A 26,463-nucleotide genomic window follows, 5' to 3' on the forward strand; every position below is an offset into this window, starting at 1 on the left:
CCCTTAAAAGAACAGTACATGCATAACTTTCCAGAAAGAATAAAAATTTAGTCCCAACAATTAAAGAGTTAGGTATTAATCATTACTATTTTGAGAACTTATAAAGAATAGGATTATAACTGTAGTCCACATGAAAGTGATATACAGATTACTTAGAAACTGGCATACACCTGAAAATGATATCATAGGCGTGATAATATACTCAGCTGATTACAAAAATATGAAAGTATCATATTGTTAAGAACTGATCACAGGACTTAAATCTCTTTGTAACTGCATGTTTACTGCCAGCCAGGGTACAGTATGAATAAGAGATGCCTGGCTGGATATAAGATTTTGGCTTGCCTTATAGTGATATGGGGTAAAGGTCAATGACGTCAAGGGAAAGGAAGAGAAACTAAAATGAATAAATGTTAATGATCCTTGGAAAATGATCAAAGAGAAATGATTTGAAACTTGCTTATGTTTGAGTGCATTAGAACTTGTATAAATAAAGACGGCCTGAGATAGTCAGAGCCCTCAGTTTGAAAGACTGGACAGAGAGTTTGAAAGGTTATCAGACTCTTCGTTTATTCACCAACTTCACACATCTATCCTGCTGCGTAGAACCCCGCTGGATCTGGACTTTGGCAAGTTTTCATGGATGCAATTTCCTATTATATACAGATGGCAGTAGCTGTGGCAGATAGCCTGGTCCTCTGGTCCTTAAAATCTTTCCACTCCTCTTCTTCAATGCTCCATGAGGCTTAGGTATAGAGGGTGTATTTTTTTATGCTGTAAATATTTATAATCTACTTTTCCAGAAAATTTAAAATGTGTAATGTATGGTTGTCTGTTATGTTCATCAGGCTGTGTGTTTGATCATTGAAGACTCTGCCTCCATTTTAACTGAAGATAATCCTTTGCTAACATTTCCATTCTTATCACATACTCCCCCCCCATCCTAGACTTCTGTGTGTAGCATTCATTGCCTTCTCAAACAAAGTCAAATTTCTATTCAGTAAAAGCAAATGATCAAAAGTTTATGTAAAACATCGACTATCATTTTTCCCTCTCATACATTACATCATGACTGCAGTTTCCTCTCCCTCCAACCCTCCCAACCTATCCCCCTACCTCCCCTCTCCCCCAGTTCACTCCTCTTCCATTTCCTTTCAAAAACATAGAGCAAGCCTCCCAGGTGTATCAACCAAACAAGTTACAATAAGACTAGGCACAAACCCTCATATCAAGGTTGGACTAGGCAACCCAGTTGGAGGAAAAAGGTCCCAAGCACAGTCAAAAGTGTAGAAGGAAGTTTCTGTTCCAAAAGCTGCTCCCAAGTAACCACACAGAGGCTTAATATTAATTATAAATGCTCTCAGCCAATAGCACAGGCTTGTTACTGGCTAACTCTTACATTTTCAATGGTAACTTTTCTCAATATGATGGCATGTCCATCTTGCCTCTCTCTTCATCTGCTCACTACTCCTCTGACTCCACCCTTCTTCTTCCCAGCATTCTCTCTGCTCAAAAATAATGCCTAGCTAAAGACCAATCAGCTTTTTATTAACAATTAGAGTAATACATATTTCACAGTGTACAGAAGGATTATTCCACTGCACAAAAGAATCAGAGACATGCCCCCACTCCCGCTATTGAGAGTCCCACAAGAACACCAAGCTACACAATCCTAAGATATATGCAGAGGACCTAGCTCAGACCCATATAGGGTCTGTGTTTGTTACATCAGTCTCTGTGAGCCCCTATGAGCTCTGCTTAGTTGATTCTATGGGCCCTGTTCTAGTGGTGTACTGGACTCCTCTGACTCCTACAATTCTTCTTCCCCTTCTTCTGTGGGGTTCCCTTGACTCTGCCTACTGTTTGGCTGTGGGTCTCTGCATCTGCTATCTGCTCCCATCATTTGCTGAATGATGCTTCTCGGACACTGTCTTTAAAATATCAAAAATAGAAAATGCCAGGAACATATCTGTTGAAAATTGTGCATGTCTTATATATTAAAAATAAGTTATAGTGAAGTTAATGATGTAACTAAATGAGAATATATTCTTTATTTGTGAGTAAGAGTATTTATTATTGCCAAGATATCATTTCTCCAACTCAATTTGTGAAGTCAATGCAATCTGAGGTCATATCCCAGTACTATTATTTTTAGAAGTTGGCAATCCGTTGAAACATGCACATAGAAATATAAGAGTTCTACAATAGTCTAAACAACATTGATAAAAAGAAGTAAGTTTTAAAGCATTTGCCAATTTTTAGACCTAATTACAAATCCATTGTAATTGAAAGGGTGTGGATCTACAATTAAGATATTTAAGTAGACCAAAGAGACAGAGTCCAGCAATAGATCCATGCACGTGAAAGTATTTCTTTTTAAAAATAAAATGTGCAAAAGTAATTCAATGAAGTCAAGATAATCTTCAATAAATGTTGGAACAAATTATACTCATACAGGTGTAGATAATGAATTTAAATTCATAGCTAAATTCTAAAACTATAAATTTTTAGTGCAAATATAAAACAGAACTTGCATTTGGTTTGGACATAATCCTTTCAAAAGTTAAGAAGAAAAAACTATCAACTGGCCATAAATGCACAACAGTTTTGAATAGATGCTCCATCTAAAAAAGTATACATGTATAGCAAGACCCTGAAATGTACAGAGATGAGTCTCAAAATTATTTTGCTATGTGAAAGAAATCAGACAAGAAAGAGTCCATCCTATGTGAGTCTACTCACATAAGTTCTTAAAAGCTCAAACTTAGAGTCACAGAAAGTGAATTAATGGTTGTGTGAAGATTACAGAACATAAAAAAATGATGGATATGTTAATTTTGCTGCTGTTGCATTAAAGGGTGTACAAAGTTTCAAATTTTTCAAATTGCACATTTGAATTATGCATAGCTTGTCATAGATCAATTTCATCATAATGAAGTTACTGAGATTATACTTAACAGACTAACTACTAACTATAGCCTGACCTTGTTTTCTCCACTATTGCCTTCTCAAGACTAAATCCATGCTGTCAATTTCATGCAGACTTTATTCTGGGCTTTGTTGAGTAGCTTGCATGACTTTTTTTTCTCTTGTTTAAGCAGGTGCTGTGGTATAAAATGTGCATTACTTCAGAGAAAAAGCTTAAATGGTACAATCAGAATGCTTAGATGATTTTCTGTCTAGTCCTAAAGGTCCTTGAGGAAACACATTAAATTGGTAAAGCAGTGGTTCTCAATGTGGGTAGTTTGATCTCCAAAAGGAATTTCCTAAAACATAGGATAACACAGATATCTACATTATGACTCATAACAGCAGCAAAATTATGGTTATGAAGTAGCTAAGGGGTCATCACAACATGAGGAACTGTATTAACGGGCCCTAGCATAAGGAAGATTGAGAACCATTGGTCTAAAGTTTAAAAGGATTTGGTAGTTCTAAGTACAGATTTTTCCTTACCTTAATATATTTTCTGGCAGCAACCTAGTTTTTGGTTGGGGCCTAATTAAGGTTGTGAAGTGATGATGCTTTCAACCCCAGAAAATACAGGTCCTCCACATTTTCTTTAGAGTCTGATTGAGAACTTTCTAGGATGATGAAATCAGGTGATCCTTCCAATAATTGACAAAGAAATGTCACCATCAAGATCTACCACTTCACTGGCTATGAATGCTCTTATTTTCCAAGCCATTGCAGAACCTCAGTGCTGTTAAACATTCCATCCACTAATTTGAAAAGGTGGCTGCTTTCCTCCAGCTTTCTGTGATATTGTCATCCTTCTCATTTAATTTCTCTCCAATAATCTTATCAAAATTGTCAGGCTTTCTACTAAGGGTTTTCTCAAAACCTTCTTAGCTCTGCCCACAAATTCATTATATTTGCTGATACTGCCTTGGAAGCTCACTCTAAAGTTTTTTTTGTTTTTTTGTTTTTACTTAATATTCTTGTTTCTTTGAGAATTTCGTACATGATATGGTATTTACATCATTTTAACTCCTTCTTCTCTCAGTTCCAATTCCTCCCATGCCTCCTACTCCCTCTCACATTTGTGATCTTGTCTTTATTTATTACTCACATACGCTTATATTTTATTTATTATTTGCATATACATTAAAACCTACTAGGTTTTACACACATGCATATACATATACATATGTATGTAAAACCTGCTGAGTCCATTTAGTGTTGCTCATATATGCATGTGTTTAGGTCTGACTACTTGGAATTAGGGAGCTCATTCCTGGGATGTTGGGGATGCAGAACTGATTCTCCCTCTCTCAGCAGCCATTGGTTGACTGTAGCTCTTTGTCTTGGAGCTCCCATCGGCTGTAAAATGAAACATGTTTAAGTCAAAAAGGTTGTTGGTCCTCCCACCTTGATTAATTGTGGGACTCCTTTTAGAATATGCATTGCTTTGTAGTACATAGGAAATTGAGTCAGAATCTGGCAGTTAGACCTTATAAAATGTACTTTAGATGGACAAAAATATAAATGAGCAAAAGTTTATGAAAAGACAAATCGAGCTTACTCAGAAGTCTCCTGATTGGAGCTTCTGTGTTTGGAAGGAAACAGAAGCTAAGGCTGGATTTGAATGTGCAGGGTCAGAGAGAAGCATTGACTCTCAAGCCGAAGCTCATTGGCCTCACTGTCTATACTCTGTCAAGCCGTGGAGAGGCACTTCCACTGTTTCCTGGGGTAGCTTAGCTGGACCAGCATTCACAGGCTTGGAAAAATATTTGTATGTAAAACATAATGGGATTTTTAAGATCTTATGTATAAAAATTCTTACAGTATCTTTTTATTTTTATTTTTCTGAAGATTCAGGCAAACCTCTTAAAGAGTTGTTTGAGCTAAACCACCTGACATGGGCAGTACTGCTTCCCGGAGGAGACTTTAAAATCCTTTGGCAAACTTTCCCCTCCTCACATTGCTGTGTCTTAGCAAGCATTTAAGAGGCTTCCTCTGATAGTTATAATTAAGCTTCAAAGGGACTGGGCAAAGCCAGTCATTTAAATGGGCTGTTTCCTTTTTTCCACATTGTTACCTTTGTGCAATTTACTCTTGTTTATCCTCATCACACTTTCCAAAGGCTGACTCAGTGTTACAACTCAGGGAGGCAGGTCAGAATGCCAGCAAGACTTCCTTCCTAGTGCTTCCGATGACAAGGGGTCTCTCGTTTTACTGAGGTCTAATGTCCACTCTGTGATTGGCATGGCAATGCTGGATCTATTTGGTCCTGGCTAGTGGCAACTGATTTTTCATTGTTGCCAAGTGTCCTGTGTTCCAGACTGCTGAACTATTTGGTGTTCATGTAACCATGAGTCTCCCTGTATCCGCATGCCTCCCGCACGGTTCTAGCTTGTTAACCCTCCTCTTCAGCGTCATCCATCATCTTTACTTACTCCAGTCACACTTTGCCACAGAACCCTTATGTCTTTCAAAAATGACAATTGTGCAACTGTGTCTTTTGCTTATTTATTAATTGAACCTTATCTCTGGGCACCATTTTAGCAAAAATAATTAGTTCTTTATGTTTTCATAAAGCATAAATGGCATCTTGAAAAACATTTTTTTCTGAAAGTATTGCTTTATATTGGTGCATATTGCCTATACCCGATTTGCTAATCTGTGAGATCCCTTGAGTATGGGATAACTCAATGTTATAAGTAAAACATCCAAGATACATGCAAATTGCTGTGAGGATGTTGAATAACAGAACCCAGACTAATCTATAAAAACCACTCAGTCTTCAAAGAACAGTATATAAAATTAGGACTGTTTTAGATAAGTTCATCAAAAGGTTAACAAATTAAGACATATTAAAAGACAGCATGTCTGCTTCAACAACATTGATGGTCATAAATCATTTGGGTAAATTGGTAGATTTAAAAGAAAAATAATACCAATTTATAATTTACTGTCAAAATCATTGTAGCTTGAAGTTTCTCCAGTCCTGCCTGGGCCCCACGACCCTGCAGTCCTGCAGCCTCTCAGACACAAGTAAACACACAGAGGCATATATTAATTATAACTGCATGGCCATGGCTCAAGCCTTTTGCTAGCTAGCTTTCATATCTTAAATTAGCCCATAACTATTAATCTATGTATCGCCACATGTTCCGTGGCTTTACCTGCATCCCATTACATGTTGCTCCTTGGGAGGCTCACTGACATCTCCTCTCTCCTTCTTTCTGTCTCTCTCTTTGAATTTCCTGTCTGCCTCCAAGCTGCCTTGCCATAGACCAAACAGCTTTATTTATCAACTAATTAGAGAAACACATATTCGCATGGTACAGAAAGACATTCCCCCATCAAATCATTATAGTCTTATCTTGTAAATGAAGCTACCAAACATGATGCAGCCAGTAAATAGCATCAAAGCAATTCAGAACAAGTCTCTGTAGATCCCAGTGATTAAAGTTCTAGAAAGGGGAAGGTGAATGGCCATGACAGTGGAACCAGCCACATCCTCCTGAACCTCCTCTACTTCCCAACATGGACCTTTCAGAACTTATACAAAAATATTTGTAACATGTAATACACCATCTTAACCATTTTAAGTGTGTAGTTTAACAGTTAGTTCATTATCTTCACAGATATTTGTCATGCAGGCATTTGCTATGCCCTGTCCCTGGAAAACTTTCACACCCTACAATTGCTATTATACTCATCAAATAGTAAGCCCCATTACTCTTTCTTTAAGGCCCTGAAAATTACTCTTTTACTTTCTGTGCACGTGCTTTTTGAGTATTATAACTATTTCTTAAAAGTAGAATCATACCATCCCTTTTTTGTGTCCCTTGTGGGTATATGTGTGTGGTGGGGGGGGACATACACAACATCTTGCCTACCCACTCATCTATTGACGGACACTTGGATTTCTTTTGTGCTTCAGCTATTATGACTAAATCTGCCATGAGTGGGGTTGTGTAAATATCTGTGTGAGATCCTCTTTTCAAATCTTTTCTGTGTGCTCCCAGAAGACCACCTAGACTATTTTTATAGCATTGTGGGTGCCCTTGCCTTCACTCTGTTGAAAATTTTCATTAATAAATTTTATGCAAAGCTCAAAAATAAGATTCTATGTCCAGGCCAAAAGACCTCTGTGTACTGAGACTGCACAAAATGAAGAAAACAAAATTAAAGTCTATCTATTTAAGTCAAGAAAATGAGCCATAAGGAAGATTTTAAAGCCTGATTTCTGTCTTCATTTAAGTCTATTACAAAGGATTTACTTGCCTCAGACGTTTGTTCCTCCAAGTTTCATTCACTATTCTAGTAATGAATGGAGTAACTGATCCAGTGCTCTTATTATTTATTGTAGTCACCTTATCTATCTTTGTTCACTCACAGTTATATCATGGGAGTCCTTATCTAATGCCTTGCAGAAGGTCAAGTCCATTATGAAACTATTATATTATACAAGTCTACCAGTCTAATTACCTCATTAAAAAAGAAAAAAATTACTTTTACCTATTTTTTTAATCTAAAGATTGTATACTCCCTTTATTATGTTTCTAAGCCTATATTAAAATAGTCTTTTCTTGAATATATTCTGAATTAATGCCAAGCTGAAATATTTAGATTTTAAAATCAGAAATTTAAGCATCATATATATATATATATATATATATATATATTAAAGAAGTTTAATATATATATATTAAACTTCTAGAAATAAATTACTGTCTCCAAACTAGGGTTTCTGGATAGCATGCACAAGTTCCTGGCTTCAATAGCTAACATGTCAACATAAGTAAGTATGGAAATAAGTAAATAAATAGATGATAGATAGATAGATAGATAGATAGATGCTGTGAGGTTTAGTATGGTGGTAGAGTACATGCTCAGCCTTTTCAAGCCCCATATTCAATCCCCAGTAAACAAAGTGTTAGTAATAAAAATGCAACAGATCATAAGTTCTTTAAAAAGGCTGAAGATGTAGTCCATTGATAAGAGAGTTTGCCTGATGTGCACAAGATACTAGGTTCAATTCCTAACCAAAAAAAAAAAAAAAAAAAAGAAAGGAAGAAAATAAGTAAAGCCTAGTTAGATGGTATGAATCTAAAATGAAAATCTATCTCAATTATATAAATAAGTAAATCAAGAATAAATAGAAACACATAAAAAACAATTTAGCATAAAAATTAAAATATAAAATAAATTGAGACAAAAGAGATGGTCGTATGAAATAGAATTTTTTCTCAAAATATGCTGAGTTTCAAGACGTTGAGTAATTTCTAGAAGTTCTACATACAGAAAACAGTATGATGTAACATGATTTCTACTATGGATAAAGTAATTTAATGAAATATATGATACCTTGATCTTAATGAAATAGAACAGAAGGGAAGATAGGAGGGGAAGGAATAGAAATGAATGCTATAGGTTACAGGAATTAGACACAAAGAGAATTGTAATCTGAAAATACAGAAATTGCAAAAGGCTGACCTTCAATTTTGACTTTGGTTGCCTACATATTCACATATAAGAACAGGTGAAAATTAGGGGGGAAATGTCAAATTCAACCTTTCGGTGATCTGTAACAAATAGGGCAAGCAAATGGAGCTAAAGCAGATTTAGAAGAGGCAGGCTCCCCTGACCACCAGCTAACTCTTGCTATTGCAGTTAAGGACTCCAATACTTTTAGGAATGCTTCTGTCTTATTTATAGTTTCTTAATGTTATATTATATATTTATATTAAAATTTTTAAGTCATCGTCTACTGTTTCCAAGGTCTTACTCTATAGTGTTGGCTGTCTCAGAATGTGCTACATAGATCAATCTGGCCTCAGACTCCCAGAGATATGCTTGCTTCTGCCTCCCAAATGCTGGGATTAAGGGCACACACCACCACACCAGGGCCAAGGCATGGGCTATTTTGAAATAATTTAAAACCATTTTGTAGGTAAAATAAGATTTATTAAGCCAGTGTTAACTTTGATAATATCACTTCAGAACATTTGCCTTTGAAAATGAATGTTCTAAGGAAAGTACTGTAATACGGACTTTGGTTTATTTAGTATGTAGAATTTAGGCACGCACTGATTAAAGTAAAGAATACCATAGGCAGTTAGTTTAATACTAGGCCTATGACCTATCTAACATCAGGATATTGACATTATAATGGTGCCAGGTGTGGGTTCCAAACCCAACCAAAAGGTGGTTCATTCCCTTGATATGCATGCCGTGGTTGCTTCAGTGGATGGACCTTGCCAGGCCAGTCATTACTGAAGTTCACAGTGTTTACAACTCGATAAGAGTGATGATTACTTTTCTTCTCTGATAGTATGAATAGCACATTCCAGCACTATGAAAGCTAGCTGGTAGCAATGAAGCTTTCAGACAGCAACAGCTTGATTTCTCCATGTTCTCTGACTCTGGTATGTGGTGTCTTCAGCAACAGGGACTTACCATCTGTTCTGGAGAGTAACCAAGAGTAACGGCAATAGCCAACAAGATTTGGGGATCTATGAGAACTCACTGGCCAACAACTCTAATAGAGGTCATCCACGACTGGCAGTGAACTTTTTTATCTGTGATCCTGCAGTGTCTAGTTATAACATTGTTTCCCTAATATAGAATAATTCTAGTTTGACGCATTTTATACATGTACGGGTCTATAGTTTAGGAAATTTCTGCATAGAAGTTTTTCATATGTGTTTTCCAGAAGGTTCTTAGTATTATTTATTCCTCTCTGTTTTCTCTACTGTACTCTGCTTCCCATCCCCCATCCCACCTAACCCTTCCTGTTCCATTATTACTCCTTACCACTTCATATCACTTGTTCTAGCTTTCTTCCCTTGAGTCCTGACCTGTGCTTTTACTAGTTTCCTATCCTCTGTGAGTATTCCAAATGAAACACACATATTAAAACATTCAAAGCTTACATCCACAAATGAGAGAAAACATGTATTTATATTTCTAAGCTGGGGTTGCCTCACACAGAATGACTATTTCTAGCTCCATCCATTTAACTGTAAGTTTCATAATTTTGCTTTTCTTAACAGATGAATAATATTCTATTATGTAAATTTTTATTTATCCATTCATTGATTTGTGGGCATCTAGGCTGTTTTCATTTTCTGGATATTTTAAATAGAGTAACAGTGAACACGGATGAGCAAGTATCTCTACAATAGGACATAAAGTCTTTGGGGTATATGCTGAGGAATGGTACAGCTGTTTCGCTTGGTAGATGTATTTTTAACTTTTAGAAAAGGAACTACTGCACTGATTGGCTCAGTGGCTGCATGAGCTTATAATCTTACCAGTTATTAACAAATATTCTCTTTTGTTCAAATCCACACCAACATTTGTGGCACGTTTCATCTTAATAACTTATCACTATATTCCTAAATGAGTTCATCTCTTGAGCCTCATCACAGAAGCTTCTCTTTGAAGTAAATGTAGATTAACACAAAGTTCCACAACTGGTCATGGGGCAAAGAATAATAGGCTGTGGAATTCTCAGTCCTGAATGGGACCTCTGTATCACACTACCTCCTCCAAAGGCTTCAGAAACATTGTGGGAGAGTTGGCAGAATGACTACCAGAACAAGAGGCAGTGGATGACCACAACAAAATAGTATTTTTTTCAGCCCCAACAGGGAAGTTGCATATATGAATGCACAGAGTTTGTAGTAGGAGACACAAGACCTGGGTAAACTCAAATTGGACAAAATATCAGCGTGAGGGTGAAGTGGGAAGTCCCACCTTGAGCTGAGGAGCTTTTGGTGATTGATAACTGGTGAGAGAAAGAGAGCTAATTTTTTATTAGGGTGTGGCCCCACTGTTATATACATATATGTGCATTAAACATGTATGTATATGTTTGTATATACATATTGTGTGTGTATATATATATATATATATATATATATATAGAGAGAGAGAGAGAGAGAGGGAGAGAGAGAGAGAGAGTGTGTTGAATTCTCTTACATCTACTGAAAATTTCTTTGATGCTCTGTTCTGACCCACAGACTGTGTAAACTCTTATAATAGTATCTGACCATTTTAGCAGTAGCAAGTCATTTTACTTCTCTACATAATGAAGTCATTCACCTATCTTGAAGAAAATAAGAATAATATTCCAAGCAAAGATAGCACTATGGTTAAAATTGGTGAATAGGGATATAATATAAATAAAAGGGAAACTATAAACCTTTTTATTTCAGGAGAGTTTCACACTCAGCTAGGATCAAAACATATGATAATAAACAGGGGGAAATAATCAGAGTGACAGGTAATCCATGTACTTTTTATTAAAAACATATTCATGCCAAACATTTCTCAAAGGTGAGAATCTTATTGCTATGTCATAAAAATGAATATTGATATAAATAGATATCAATAGTAATTTTGAAGATAAGTTAATGGAATACTCATTGTTTTCAATATTTTTGAAGTGACATTGATGATTTCCAAGATGCTGTGTTTATAGATAATTCATACAAAGCCAGGAGAGATCACTCACCTTGATCAAGTCTAAGCAAATTAAAAGGCCGAATGAAAAATAGACAAACAAAAACAAAAACAACAAAGAGACCTATAGGCATTTCTGTCACAAACAAATAAAGATGCATAAGATACCTGAATGTGACTCCCCACTGCTATTAAAGAGTATGGCAAGGTGTGATAGCACATATTTAGGGCCCAAGCACTCAGGAGAGTGAGGCAGGTGGATCATGAATTTGAGGCTTGTCTGTGCTACACATCTAGATCTTTCTTCCAGGAAATATTAAGACTGAGACTTTAATGAATCTTCCTCAAATCATATAATATATGGCATAAGAATATGCATGCACATATCTAGAAGCAAAACTCATGTTTGCACTTTATACCATGGAGTTATTAAGCATAAAAGCACTGTGTAGTTGGGTTGAGTGGAAAACAGAGAAAATAATATTTATGATAATCCAGCCAGGCATGATGGCAAGTGTCTTTAATCCTAACACTCAGTAGGCAGAAGCAGTTGGATTTCTGTGAGTTCGAGGCCAGCCTGGTCTACATAGTAAGTTCCAAGCCAGCCAGGGCTACATAAGTGAGACCCTGTCTCAAAAATAAAAAAAACAATTCAAGCAGCTATATTTCACATTTTAGGTGAATCACTAATATATTAACTTAGGTCAAAGTTTATGCAAGGTAACATTTTTGTACCAAAATTGACTTTTTTTCATCCTCATTGTTCTTTTCTTATAATTACCAGAAAAGCTATGAAAATAATTACTTTTGTCACAATTATGATTCCTACTGATGAAATATTCTGACTATCAAATCCAATAGATTCTACCAATTATTTTGAAAGACATAAGATCTATCTTAGCTTTTGAAGCTATCAATTTTAAATTTTCAAGTAATTTTCAAAAGGAAATCAAATGTCTTGAGGTAAATGGTACACGTGATTTATACATTTTTAAATGATGAAGAGAAAAGAAATTATTTGACATACAACATATAGCTTATTTATGAATAGATTACACCAATACCCCATGTTTCAATTGGCCATATTTTACACAATTTTCCTATATTTTATTTTGTTATAATTTACTTGAGTGTATTTTAAACAGCACATAATGTCTCAAGGCAGAATTTCCAACTATGACTATAACTTTCTCTTTGTTCATATTTCTGTTCTCTGTAAAAAGTAATAGCATCTTACTCTTTGATATGTCATATGCTTACTAAATTCATTTAACTTATTTAAAGACATATTACCAAAGATTTTAAACTTAAGGCTATCCATTATAACTTTCACTTTTACTTTGAAGAATTAAGAACATATTCCATATTCTATATTTCGAATTCTCAATGCAGTAACTTCTCAATATTTTTAACAAAATGAAAATAATACATTGACTTGTTTTTAACTTAAAAATTGGAAATCATTGTCATTTGGCTGCAGCAGTGATTTTTAAACTGACAAGCTTATTCCTGCTCTGAAATGTTCATTCTGATGAAGTTCTGGTGACAATGAAGAATACCTCTCTCCTTCAAGTACATCTTGAAGACTTGGAAATATCCAAGCTACACCCAGGAATTCCATTCCGCTGTGGTTACTCATCTGGACCACAGACACATAGGACCTGTCTGAAAGAGACATAAGGAGAAGTAGAATGCCATCTGTGAGTCATCCCTTTAATATAGTGGAGCCTTGGAGGGAATAAGCAGGGGGATGTATTGGTTGTTAGGAAAATGTAGGTTACTGAAAGAAAATAGCATCCTCCACTAATAAGATCTAAGGTGCGACTCACATAATTGTTTTCCTTCTTAAGATTGATGGGCCGCATGAGGCATTTCTTTAAGCTGGTGATGATCCTCATAAACGCCTAAAGTGTACAGGACTGCACATGGTTTTAGAAGGAGATTTTTATAAAGAAGGTGGAGATTCCAACTCCTTTAACGCTGTCTCTTTCTATATATATAAGTCTGAGTGTTTATTCTAGGTTTCTTGGGAAGTGTCTTGACAGAGAACCTAAGCTGAGCAAAGCAGCCTTGATCTGAGTGAGCTAACTGACGCCATGAAAACAGCAGGTGTCTTTCTGCTCCTCTCTCTGGCTCTTCTCTGCTTTTTCTCAGGTAAGTTTTTCCCTAGAATTAACATCCCATAGTTACATGGAACCAGATAGGAGAAGTGTAGATCTTCCTCAGATTTCAAAATGCTAATGATTTTATATGAAAGCAGTTAAGAAAGAATATGATAATGATAATGATAGTAACAGTAATGATGATAATGATGCTGGTAAGGATGATAAGAAGTGTTATTCCCAGAGCATATGTTTTGCTCTAGGCTTGCACTAAGGGCTGCTATAGATTATCTCTGATTCTCCTATAAGGAGTTCATAACCTTGTTCTTCATGTAATAAACTGTTATGCAGAAAAGTAAATTATACCAAGTCGATAGAAATGTGTAATTTTTATTGAAGTCCTAAAGACATCACAGTTGATGCTTATTTGTAAGTACAAGTCTAGAAGATGAATAAGTGGCCTTAAAACTAATCTTGGCTTTTCAGAAAAACTTTCCTGTTCTTTTTTGTTATTTCAAAGAGACTCAAGAAACTGAAATTGAAACAGGAAGGGGAGGGTATAAACTCAGTATAGGAATCTTTGAAAAGAAGTTATGGAGCTTTGGAAAAAAAGAAGCATATGCAACAAGAAAAGATAATTATTCCTCGAGCAGGCAATATCTTGGACCACTTGAATGAGCAATAGATATGTGTTTTATCAACTGAGGTGGTTCAAAGTCACACTGTAAAGTAACATTCATCTGGAAATGAAAAGACTACATTTCTAGGCCAAAGGAATCCTTGATGAATCTTCTTTATCTGTCAGTAAGTGGACATAGTGTCCATCTGGATAAATTGACCCATGTCAGTTCTATCTTTCCCACTGGTGTCCTATGTATCCTCTTAGATACTGTTTGCTATGTGAATGAAAAGAGATGAGACTAAGCTCGGCTTGGGGTAAGGAGTGGATTTCCATGGATGATGTTCCATTTTCTGGGACAGTAGATGATAAACTTTGTTGCCATCAAGGTTTTCAAGTTGATGAAGTTTTTTTTTTAATTTTAATGAAATTAAGTTGATAGAGAAAGCTCCTTCTAGTTAGTCATAGTTACAGAAACAAATTCTTGTAAAAAGAACATATTAAAAGTAGATGAAAGATTCCTGTAACATTGCTGAGTACCTCTGACTTAAAATTAAATCACTCAAAAACATTTTGTGAGGCAGCAGAAAGTTGGACTTATGTTAAAATTTAGTCCCTGAAGTCAATTGTCATCCTTTGTAGCTTATCTTTGTAGAGATAAACTTACTTTAACAAGATCTACTGTACAAATGTCCTGAGTTCTCCAGAGCATGGATGCTTCCTAGACACATCAGATGTCATTTATGGGGGTAACATGTTCAAGGAAGCTAATACTGGAACTGAGAAAGTTAATTTAAGTCCTAGCATTTCCATCATTCAGCTCTAACATTTGAGTTTTCTTTTCTTCATATGTTAAATGAAAATATAGAATAATTACTCCTATATGGAGACTTAAATGAGAAAATTGATATAAAGAGCTTGACATAGTAGTTGGGACACAATAAATGTTAAATGAATGCCTGTATTAATGCCATAATTAAAATACAATAAAGAGTAATTTTTCTTAAGTATTGTCAATATGAATCTTGCTCCTGCTTTGCCATTTCCTAAATACGCAACAGTAGACAAATCTTACCTCTTCCCAGTATAGATTTTTCAAAGGGAAACATTGACTGAAAACTGTAATAATTTTCCAAGACCATAAAAATCACTGACAGGATTTACAAAATGCAGAGTCCTAGGCAAGTCTGGGTTCATAACGTAACTTTCAAAGAATGTAGCAGAAGGCTTTGTACTCATAATAATCACTGACTCTGCCGGTTATGAGTCAGTGCTGTTGGAAAAGCTCATAAAGAGACAGTGAGGCCCTTATAAAATATAAAAGTTGCGAATTCTCCTACAACCATTAATACCCTGCATTTGGAAGGACATCTGCATGTCATGCCTGAGTACTGGCCCATGTTGGCAGTAGCATCTGTCTGTACTTCCTCTTCCTCGTTGAATAAGTCTTGGGCTTACATACATGAAAGGGGTTGATACATTCTCAGCTGCACCAAAAGCATCACACATCTAAAACCATGGATGTTAATGTTAAGAAGGAAGAAGAGCATGAGGAGACTATATAGGGACCCATCTTCAGAAATTTAGAGAAATAGAGAAGACATAAAAAATGAGTCATAAAAAGAGGAAGGATTGGTCTTTCACGATGTGCATTTGGGTCATATATTTAAAATTGAGTTTCAGTAAGGACAGAAAAGCAATCCTGAGTTCAGCAAACAGCCAGCTTCCCCAGTGTCCGTGACACACACTTTTGACAGGAAAGACAAGGACTGCATCTTGGCATTTTGGTTAGGGGATTCTTTCCAACTCCACTTCTATGAAGTACAACCAAAGATGATAAAGTCATTCCCATAGTAAACAAAAAGCGAAGCCAAACCTGTGACATTGATTTCTAGGGTTTTTTGTTGTTGTTGTTTTGTTTTGTTTTTTTTTGTTTTGTTTTGTTTTGTTTGTTTTTTGATTTGGTTTTTTGAGACAGGGTTTCTCTGTGTAGCTTTGCGCCTTTCCTGGAACTCACTTGGTAGCCCAGGCTGGCCTCGAACTCACAGAGATCCGCCTGGCTCTGCCTCCCGAGTGCTGGGATTAAAGGTGTGCGCCACCACCGCCCGGCGATCTCTAGTTCTTAAACTTTTATCATTCTCTTAATCCTAACCCCCAACAAATGTGTTCCTTCATAGTCTACTGTTCCTTAAGAAGTGAACAGACATGAAAATAAGACATATTGAGGCTTCATGACATGGCCAACAGCCTGAAAGATGTGTGCATATTTTGGCTAAATTTGTACATGACTTCTACACATTCAGAAATTACAGTGTTTGGAATTTGTGCTTTTTTTCAGGTGCCTTTGGTCAAGGAGGGAAGGTGAGTACCCATTTGTCTGTACTTTTCTGCCCTAGGTAGAATATGGCTGCTATTCTATTGCTAAAAAGAGGTGTGACTATGCTGTAAAAGAAGCGGGGGTGGGGGGGGGAGTGAACAGAAAGGCCAATTTGAGAAATCAGATGAAGCAATGAGATTTTAAACTACATTTTCTCATGGTATACAATTTTAAGTTTAAAGGAGCTTAAAGCTGTATTTTATTCATTGTTAGGGTGCTGTAATTATACACAAACATGGAATGGGTGTGACATAAAGTTTATGTCCTATCTGCAACGCAACCAGGCGATTGAGCTGAAGAGTTTCTCAGTTCTCTACATTGCAAATACCATGGCTGTAAAATTAGGCACTAATTCACTCCATAGAATTACAGTTATCATTAAACTGCACAAACCAGGCAACTCATTTGGAAAATTGTAAACATTCTATGTGAATTAGTTACTGGTCTGTAATTAACTCACTCGAATAGAGTTAGAAGAGAGGTCTTGGGGGGTTTTTGTTTGTATGTTTTGTGTTTACTAAAATAAGAAATGACCATAATTTTGTGTATAAAGGATATACAGTCTGCAGAATTCAAATTTAAATGCAAGTTGGGGTTAAAACTGATCATAGATTTTCTTCATAAAGGTTTTTTTTCTCTTAGGTTTATTCAACAGCATTTTTTTCTGTACTTTTTTTTAAAATCTAACTATTGAAAACTTCTACAAACAAGTGTTCTTTGCCCTGCTGGTCCTTCTCCTTCTGTTGGGCATTTCAACTTGATTCGGGGACTAGCTCTTTAAATTTTTGCATGTCCAAGAATTCTTGGCATCAAATTTTTCAGACAGTGTTGCCAACTGACTAGGCATGCAAAAAAAAAGTTAAAAAAACACCTTTTAACTCTGTTGTGTGCATTATATTCATAAGAATTTATTTTATCATCTGATAAATTAAGGTTCATCTAAAAGTGATGGTGTCTTGTAATTTATATAACCAACTCATATGTGTTTGTATCCTTCTACGAAGCTGCATATCCTAAAATGTATATACTCAAATAAGTGTCATGCTACAGCTTATACTAAACTTAGAAGCAAACCCAAAGGTCCTAAGACTCAGCCAATGTATTTCATATTCCATTTAGCTATAAAATAAGATAATAGAAGCATTGCACATGAATCTGAAATTTAACCCCAATTTTCTCATTAACCTTTAGGTCACTTTCTTTCTTGGGATTTTCATTTCTGAGAGTTTAATTGTGTTTTGTATTGCTCATGTAATATCTGTCATTTATTTATTCTGTTCTTTTACATTAGTCAAAGTCTTGTGGTCTGCTTGCTTTAAGGTCACTTGGCATGTTTTCTAAATACACAGATCCTCACGTAGGACAGTCAGTAACAGTTGAATTGTTAAGGAGTTTAAATCTGCATTCTAAACAACTGTATAGATGATAGATGATACAAACACAGAACAAAATCTAGCAATTAAACAAAATAAGAGCAACCAAGCCAGACTGTGAAGTACTCATTTTGAAGACAGTCAAGGTGAATGAAATCTAATTCACAGTTACTCATTATGTGCTTTGGTTGATATCTTTCCCTTACATTACCTCCATTTTCACATTTTCAGATGAAGGTTGAGGTCCAGTGCTATGTAAAGCCTCTTCCTGAACTAAATATTTGAATCATTGTGAACCACACCTGCACTGCCAAGGCTGCTGCCTTAGAACTATAAAATACAAGGAAGGTTCCACCCTCTGAGACCACACCCAAGTGGACGTACTCTTTCTTCTTCATGGCCAAAGGGAGAGTGGGGCAGAAGGAATTACTGATGGTAGGAACATGCTGGCTCAAGTCAGACCCAGCCGAGCCAAAGGGAAGGCAGGTTTCCTCCAGCACTCAAGTCCTTCTTCCCATGCCAGGAATTTTGTCCATGACGCATCTTCTGGGAGATTATAGTGCATACTCCTAATTGTAGGTCTTTACAAATTTCCCATTCTTCTGCAACCATTCTTTGTGGTATGAGGTGTGTTTTGTCACACCCATACATGTAACCTTGGCTCTGGGAAGGCTGAGGCAGGAGGATCATCTAATTTTAAGGCTAACCTAGTTTATGTAATGAATACCATACCAGACAGACAAGCCTAAGCTCCAGACAGAAGGAATGTTTTCTACTTTCCTATTATTTTCACTCTCCAGGCTGGAAGTTTGGGTGTTTTACCCTTAAAGAGCCATTTAAACGTGTGACCCTAGCAACTGTTTTTTCTGTTGTGCTCTTTGGCATAACTATTACATTTTAAGATAAAGACTGATTCATTTTAGTACATTTGTAACACAGCATTCTACTACTAAGATGATTTTGATGTTCTTGGATATTCCCAATTACCTTGGTTTTACAATTAATGTACTGACAATATGTAAATGCAGTTTGGAGGCATTAGAGAGTATCCACAATGTAACCACAGATGGAACAAAACTTTCAAGCTTGGTGAAGAGAATGTAGGTTAAGTCTCTCAGCATCAGGAAGTGGGTGAAATCAAGTCCCAGGACTGCTGAGTCCATATTGACTCAGCTGTAATTAGCAGTACAGAGCCTCCATGCAGTCTCTGTAAAAGGCTTCAAGCAGTACTATTCTTTAGCAAATCTGATGTGATGATTATTGTCATCCTGTTTTATGCAAGAAATATGATGAACACTATAATTTAAAATAACATTTCTCAAAATGTAGAAATGATTTGATACCAGTAGGCAATCTCTTATATAGATCAGAACTGATGGTATTGGTCCAGATAGGAAATGCTAAGGACCTTTACAGGTAGTAAATTGGAATTAGCAAAGAAGTGAGGTTGAGAAAGAAAGAAAAGAGGACATTTTAAAGGAAAAAATGATGGCTTCAGTCAGAGAGCAGGCTGAGGAATTTGAAGAGAGGCACTTTCGTGAAAATGGAACAATTAGAATATAAGTCTAGTAGAGAGGAAAAGAAGAGGTGCTTTGGAAATAAACAATTCTTAACTATGAATTAAACCAGTAATTGGGGTGTCTTAATCCTCAGACATATGACAATTAGAGATTTGATTATTAATGAAAATTCCAAAATAAAAGCCTGGGATGGATCAGTATTATTTGAGAACACACACACACACACACACACACACACACACACATATATATATATATATATATATATATATATATATATATATATATATATATATATTCTTAGAGGGAATATTAAGGAGGAAAAAAGCAAAAAGGAATAGTTGAAGAACAAGGGAACTGACATATAAATCTAGGAGTTTTAAAAAGATTTTGGTGATCAAGAGTTGCACATATCATAAAGACTAGTATAAATTTTATTAGTAGTAAGTATTCTCATAACCATTACATTTGGCGATCACTTCTAAGAGAATAGAGGCACATAAAAGTGGAAGGCTAGTCTAGACTAGTAGTTCTCAACCTTTCTAATGCTAATTCATAACTAATTTTGCTACTGTTATGAATTGTAATGTAAATATCTATGTTTTCCAATGTTCTTAGGTGACCCCTGTAAAAAGGTCATTTTATCCCCCAAAGGGGTCATGGCCCACAGGTTGAGAATCACTGGTCTAGAGAGTGATGGGTTAAGAAGACTGGAGTTGATAAAAGGATGGAGTTGGAATTGACTGGAAATGTGTTTCAGCAAAGGGGAAAAGATATCATTTTCCACATTGGATTGATTTGTCAACTCAAAATGATTAGAATGTTACTCATCCCTAGTCTTTAGTTGACTTTATGAGCATATGTGCTCAAATTTCAATGAAAGTAAGCAATTCTATTGCCTCAGTAAATACTACTAATCTAAGTACTAAAATGTCATACCATTCCTGAAAATTTTTAGGAGATAACAGTTCTCTGAAGAACCACAAGAGGGCAGTCTGATACTCAGTTTGATATCCAAGACCCTGGAAGTTTTTTATATGTATTCTTCTCTCATATATTACATCCCGACCGCAGTTTCCCTCTCTCATCCTTTCAGTCCCCCCTCCCAACCATATCCCCAAGATCCACCACCCCTCCTCCCCTCAGAAAAAAATCAGTTCTCCCAGGGAGATCTACCAAACACTACATAAGAAGCTATGGTAAGACCAGGCACATACTATCATATCAAGGTTGGACAAGACAACCCAGTAGGAGGAAAATGGTCCCACAAGTAGACAAAAGAGTCAGAGACAGTCCCCAGTCTCATTGTTAGGAATCCCACAAGAACACCAAGCTATACAACCATAACATATATGCAGATGACCTAGGTCAGACCCTTACAGGCTCCCTGATCTCTGTGAGCCCCCATGAGTCCCTGTCAATAGATTCTGTGGACTGTGTTCTCATGGTGTCCCTAACCCCTCTGGTTCTTCCCATCCTCCTCCGCTGTCTCCCCTCCCCCCTCCCTGCAGCACTCCCCAAGGTCTGCCTAATGCTTGGCTGTGGGACTCTGCATCTGCTCCCCTCAGTTGTTGGATGAAGTCTCTCTGGTCTCATTGATGATAATTCTGCTAGGCTCCAGGCCCAGAACATTGCAGATGAGATAAACTGTAGATGGAAAATTTTGTGGTTAGATTGGTGTCCCAATCCCTCTACTTGCGACCTTACCTTGCCTGGTTACAGAAGTTGGCCCGTTCAGGCTCCCATGTCCCCCAATACTAGGAGTCTTGGCTAGGGTTACTCTCATAGATTTCATGAAGTTTCCATTGCACTAGGATTCTACCTCATCCCAAATGCCCCACCTCCAATTCCAGTCTTAGAAACAGGAGGGATCAGGTGGGGGAGAGGGAGGGAAGAAAATACTGGGATAAACGATGCATAGCAGTCTTAAATATCAAAGAAGATTGAATGGTATTTCTTGTTAAATCTGAAAGCAATCCAAACAACATTAAAATAAATTACATTAAAATAGGGAAGCAATAATACCAAAATTCTGGGATAGGATGCAATTTACCTGGCTGCTGTTCATTGTAACACTCTTCCATGTGGAACTTGATATTTTACAGAGTGCTTTTGTAGGAAGAGGTACTACATTGATCCCACTAGATAGGTGTTACCAGCCTCTTGATGCATATGTTAGAAATTTAAACTCAATGTAATGCAGCTAATAAGTATGAGAAGCAAAATTCAAGTCCAACTCAGCCTAATTTGATTTGGGGGCCCAACCTCCTCAAAGCACGACTCTTTGGATGTATTTTCATTAGATTCAGAGGGCATTTAAGTTCTCCTGACTCCTCCAGTGCTCCAGGAATGGAACCTAAGTGGAGAGAAGGTAATCCTACCATCTCCCCGAATCTAGATCTGCTTTGACTTCCATTAAGAAGCCCATCGGTTGGAAGTCATTCAAGAGTCTACAACCAAATTAAAAAGAAAGAATTCAGGCAGAAGAAAGGCATGCCAATAACACACCTTAATGTTTTTCCTCATGGGGTGGGAGCTACAGTCTCCTCCTATCCCCTTCATGCTGCCTTATAGAAGGGGTTTCCTGATAACTACACTAGCATTTGGTGCCTTTGTAATCCCTAGGTTCTTCTGATGCCAGTGATCTGGCTTAAACTTTTCAGAGCATTGCAGAGGCTTCTCTAGATCTAGTAAAAGCATGGAGGCAAGAAAAATGATATTTCTCATCCAGCTGAAGAACTAAAGACAGAACAGCTTTATTGAAAGAAGTCCTAGTTACTTCTCAGACCATGTAAGCTAGAAAGGCCACTGGAGAGCACCAGTGATGGAAAAGATCATGCTATATGAATGGAAACAGCTCTCCCAGCCTCCTTAAGAAGATGTCTCCAATAAAAAGGCAATCCAGGACCATTTTGAACATTCCACCATAACAATACAAATTCCTGTGCCATATTTGGTCTCCAAGATGACCCTGAGAATCTGAGAACAAGTCATGGCAGGTGTTTAAGGCATGCTTTCTTCATTGAAGTAATTTAAAACACAGGAATTGTTTCACCTAAGATAATATAACCAACAATAGAGAAAGTTCTAGAACATGATTCTCAGCTCACTGCAGGGCTCTTGAAGCATCCACTAATTAGCAGTGTGAGAGCTATCTGTTCTGAGGCAGCTTGTTCACATGCCAGCTGATAAGTGTGAATTTGTTTATTAAAATCCTTTGCTCTTCCTAGTCTTTTTTTCCCAATGAGTAGGAGAAGGTGATAGGTGAGCTTGAGGAGGATTGGGAGGATGAGAATTACTCAAAGTGAACACTCTCCCCAAGTACCTGTCTTTATATCTGCTTTCCAAAGGACAAAAGAGGCTGGATCACAAAATCAGAGGGCCGATTGCCAGGGAAAGGTGTGTTGAGGCATCGTCTCTTTCAAGTAAGAGACTTTTTTTGCTTGTTTCCCTTACTGTCTGAGATTCTGGATCCAAGTATTTCACTACTATCATATTTCTAAAACACAAATTTGTGCATAAGGTATACAACATGAAGTTATAGGGTAATGCAGACAAAATGGTACTATGGTGAAGTTAATATACCTAGTACCTCAAAAAGCTGAGCTGCCTTTTGCTCAACTTGTACACAACCTGTGTTTTTCTCCTCTGGCGTTTGCCACACACTGTGCTGCAGTTACATCATCTCTTCTCTCCTATCTAATGAAGAGTCAATGGTGTGCTTGCTGAAAGGCTGTTTATTACCACTTCCTTGCCGGACCAGCATCCAGCGCTGTGCCTTCAATACTTCAGTTACTCATTGAGCATTTGTGGAACAAATGAAATATCAAAGACAACACCGCAGTTCACATTCACATCGCAGGATATAGCTGTGAACATGTATGATAACGATTTAAATGACATAAAGTTCTGAGATAAATGTGTTTTGAGTATATACTGTTCTCCAGATTTTCTAGATTTAATTCTGTTTGAAAATTTAAAAGAAAGATTATTGATATGGAAAGAACATGAGAGGATAAGTTTGTATTTCAGCACAGAGAGGAAGGTCAACGGCACACTCACCTCAACAATATAAGATGCCAAATTTCAACAAAAATATGCAATTGGTACTCTCAAGCACCTTAAACTTGACGTACATGTTTATTTGTCAAACACAATTGTATGACTATCTCACTGAAGATTTTCCCATGCGAAATTCAGACAAATTTGTCAGTATATAATGGTATCTGCCACCTTAAACAAGGGATTCCTCTTGCCAAGCCTCATAGACTTCACTTCTATCCTATTTAAAACATAAATTTGTATATAAGATATACAACATGAAGTTATAGGGTAACATAGATAAAATATTACTATGGTGAAGTTAATATACCTATTACCTCAAATAGTTAGCCATTGTTTGTCTTGTGGCAATAACAGCTAAAATATACTCAGTTAACTGGAATTCTCATACAATACAATTTTAGTACCTATAACATTTATATTGTTCATTAAAATTGATCATCAATATTAATGAAATCTGTGTGTCCTGGTCATAGGTGTAGTCAAGGATACAAAGTGACATTGAGTCTAATTCTTTCAATAAGGATTTATTATTTCTCGAACACATAGATTATTGGAAATTCTGGACCCAAAAATGAAAAGTAATATGTTCAAGCATGGGTAAGGCCCTCAATTCCAGAATTGCTCTTGTCTCTTTTCCCTGCTGTCCAATATAGCTCAACATAGCTCTCAGTGATAGTGCAGGTTCAAATGAAGCAATATCTTGGAAAATGATTAACTTTTATGGAGATATCAAAAAGCATGAGGATATTATTTTAGTGGAAGTAGAACAAGATTGAGCTCTGTTTATCTGTAAATATCGCTCCATTGTTCCTGATATTTGAAGGAGTTTTGATCGATGGATATCAAGTTGTTAATATTCTGAAAATAAAAGTACACCAAATATTAATTCTATCACTCTTGCATTGACAATCACCTTGCTGCTACTAATCATTATTTTTGATTAGTGTAATGGATAGGATATGTTGTTAACATAGATACTTCCATGCATTTCCGTGATAGCTGTTCTTAATTAGACATAACAAATGTTCTCATAAGTCTAATGAAACCTCAAGACTCTTCTAAACACAGCAGTTTAGGGGACCATTAATAAATTACTATAGTAGTCAGCAAAGTTCAAATTCTACAAACAGATTCTTAGAGGAAGTTAGTGTAAAAACATTCGAATTTTGTTTTCAGTATATAAAAGGGTATTGCGCTCATGGGAAAAACTAAGAAACTTCAATTACTGCCTATAAACTCCCCTGCAAGGATCATTCATGTTTTGATATTATGCAGACATACTATTAGAGTACATTAACACAGTACATGTTATGAAAGAAATGGCATGTATTATTCAAAACTACTCTCAACAACACCAATTTAATGTTGGAATAAAATGTCTTACAGCATTAGACCTTATTAATCTATGCTTAAGTATAATAATATATTTTTCAAAGTTCCTATGTCTTAATAAAGAGTCTCAATGAAATAAAATGCTCTATTTAAGTATCTGTTTCAGGATGCATTATGTTAAGCTTCTGGCCAAGTCACTAGTCTATTAGATATGATGTTAGTGATGCTCTTTTTCCATTTGTAGATTAATTGTGGTGAGTTCAGAGACCCCAAGACCTTCTGCACTCGGGAATCTGACCCACTCTGTGGCTCTGATGGCCAGACATATGGAAATAAATGTGCCTTCTGCAAGGCAATGGTGTAAGTGTTGTTCCCACCACACCTATATCTTGTGAGCATAAACTTCCAGAGTTAGACTAATATTTTCTTGAGCTAGCCCAGTATTTTCTATCCATATCTCCTGTGAAGACTGAAAAAAATATACTTCCAGAAAATGGATTAAAAACACATGTCTCAAAAGTTAATAAACAAATTATTTCAAAACACTTTAACTACTTTGTACCTATCATAATGCATTTGGGGATTTCTTTGTAATACATCTTGCATAGAACAATTTACCTTTAATAATACTTATGTTTTCCATCATTTCATTTTATTTAAATATTTATTCATTTTTATTTTATGGTGTTTACCTGCATGTATGTCTATGCACCATGTACATGCCTTGTGCCCAGGGAGGCCAGAAGAGGTTATGAGACTCCCTGGAACTAGAATTACAAATGGTTGTGAGCTGGCATGTGGGTTCTGGGACTCTCAAACCTGGCTCTTCTGCAAGAGCAGTCAGTGCTCTTAAACACTGAGCCATCTTTTTAGCCCCACTTTTTCTTACTTAAAAAAAATAGTTTAAAATGTCAATATTGAGTTCAATATGTAATTAACACTCTAATGTGTAACCTATCTATGCAATTCATAGCAAATTTTTCTCAGCATAAGTTTGGGGTTTAGGATGAGATTTGAATGAATGGAAGGACATGCACCTGATAAAACCTGCATCTGCAGTCTGCTATAAAATGCAAAATGCTTCAAGTTTTCACTCATTTTCTTAAATGTTCTGCCGGGACGGACGGAACTATAATTTGTTCTTTATTGGCATTATTTCTCCACCCATCTACCTTTCACTCTTCAACAATGAGTAACGGGTATTGAAAGTTCTAAGGATTAAAAGCTGAGATTCAGCTAAGAGTCATTCTTTTCACAGTTAGATGAGGAGATTCAATTAATTAATTCTGCTAATAGCAGTATAGATACCAACAGAAACCAATAATCGGGGGGTGTTGCCATGTTGAAAAGTGCCGTGGGCTATGCGACAAACACTGAAGAAACTGCACTAAGTGTATATTTGTCTTTCCTTCTGAACAGGAAAAGTTCTGGGAAGATCAACCTGAAACATCATGGGAAATGCTGAATTAGAGCTGGAGTTTTGTGGCAGCTTGCCTATCCTCTCTCCCTTGACGTCTGCTTTTACTTTTCTCTGGCAAATCCCATAAATTCATAAAAAAAAAAAATTAAACAACTTTTTCTCTGTGTGGGTCTTATGTAGGTCAATAGGTCTATTGCCTTTAATTTTTCAATAAAGTAAATTCTGCAGAACTGA

At 36.4% G+C, this 26,463-nt stretch overlaps 1 protein-coding gene across 3 annotated transcripts; it reads left to right on the top strand.

The window, feature by feature from the left end:
- The first annotated feature begins 499 nt into the window (after positions 1-499).
- Spink6 (serine peptidase inhibitor Kazal type 6) lies at positions 500-26,463 on the top strand. Of its 3 annotated transcripts, none has more exons than XM_059246237.1 (6): positions 500-629; positions 13,443-13,575; positions 16,481-16,503; positions 22,763-22,837; positions 25,054-25,169; positions 26,229-26,463. In XM_059246237.1, the coding sequence occupies exons 2-6, from the start codon at positions 13,518-13,520 to the stop codon at positions 26,272-26,274; spliced, it is 318 nt and encodes a 105-aa protein (XP_059102220.1). In that variant the 5' UTR covers positions 500-629; positions 13,443-13,517; the 3' UTR covers positions 26,275-26,463. The 3 variants fall into 3 exon arrangements, with proteins under 3 accessions (XP_059102220.1, XP_059102222.1, XP_059102221.1); XM_059246238.1 differs by lacking the exon at positions 500-629 and adding an exon at positions 648-750; XM_059246239.1 differs by lacking the exon at positions 22,763-22,837.

The sequence above is a fragment of the Peromyscus eremicus genome, chromosome 19, assembly GCF_949786415.1.
Source record: "Peromyscus eremicus chromosome 19, PerEre_H2_v1, whole genome shotgun sequence".
NCBI lineage: Eukaryota > Metazoa > Chordata > Mammalia > Rodentia > Cricetidae > Peromyscus > Peromyscus eremicus.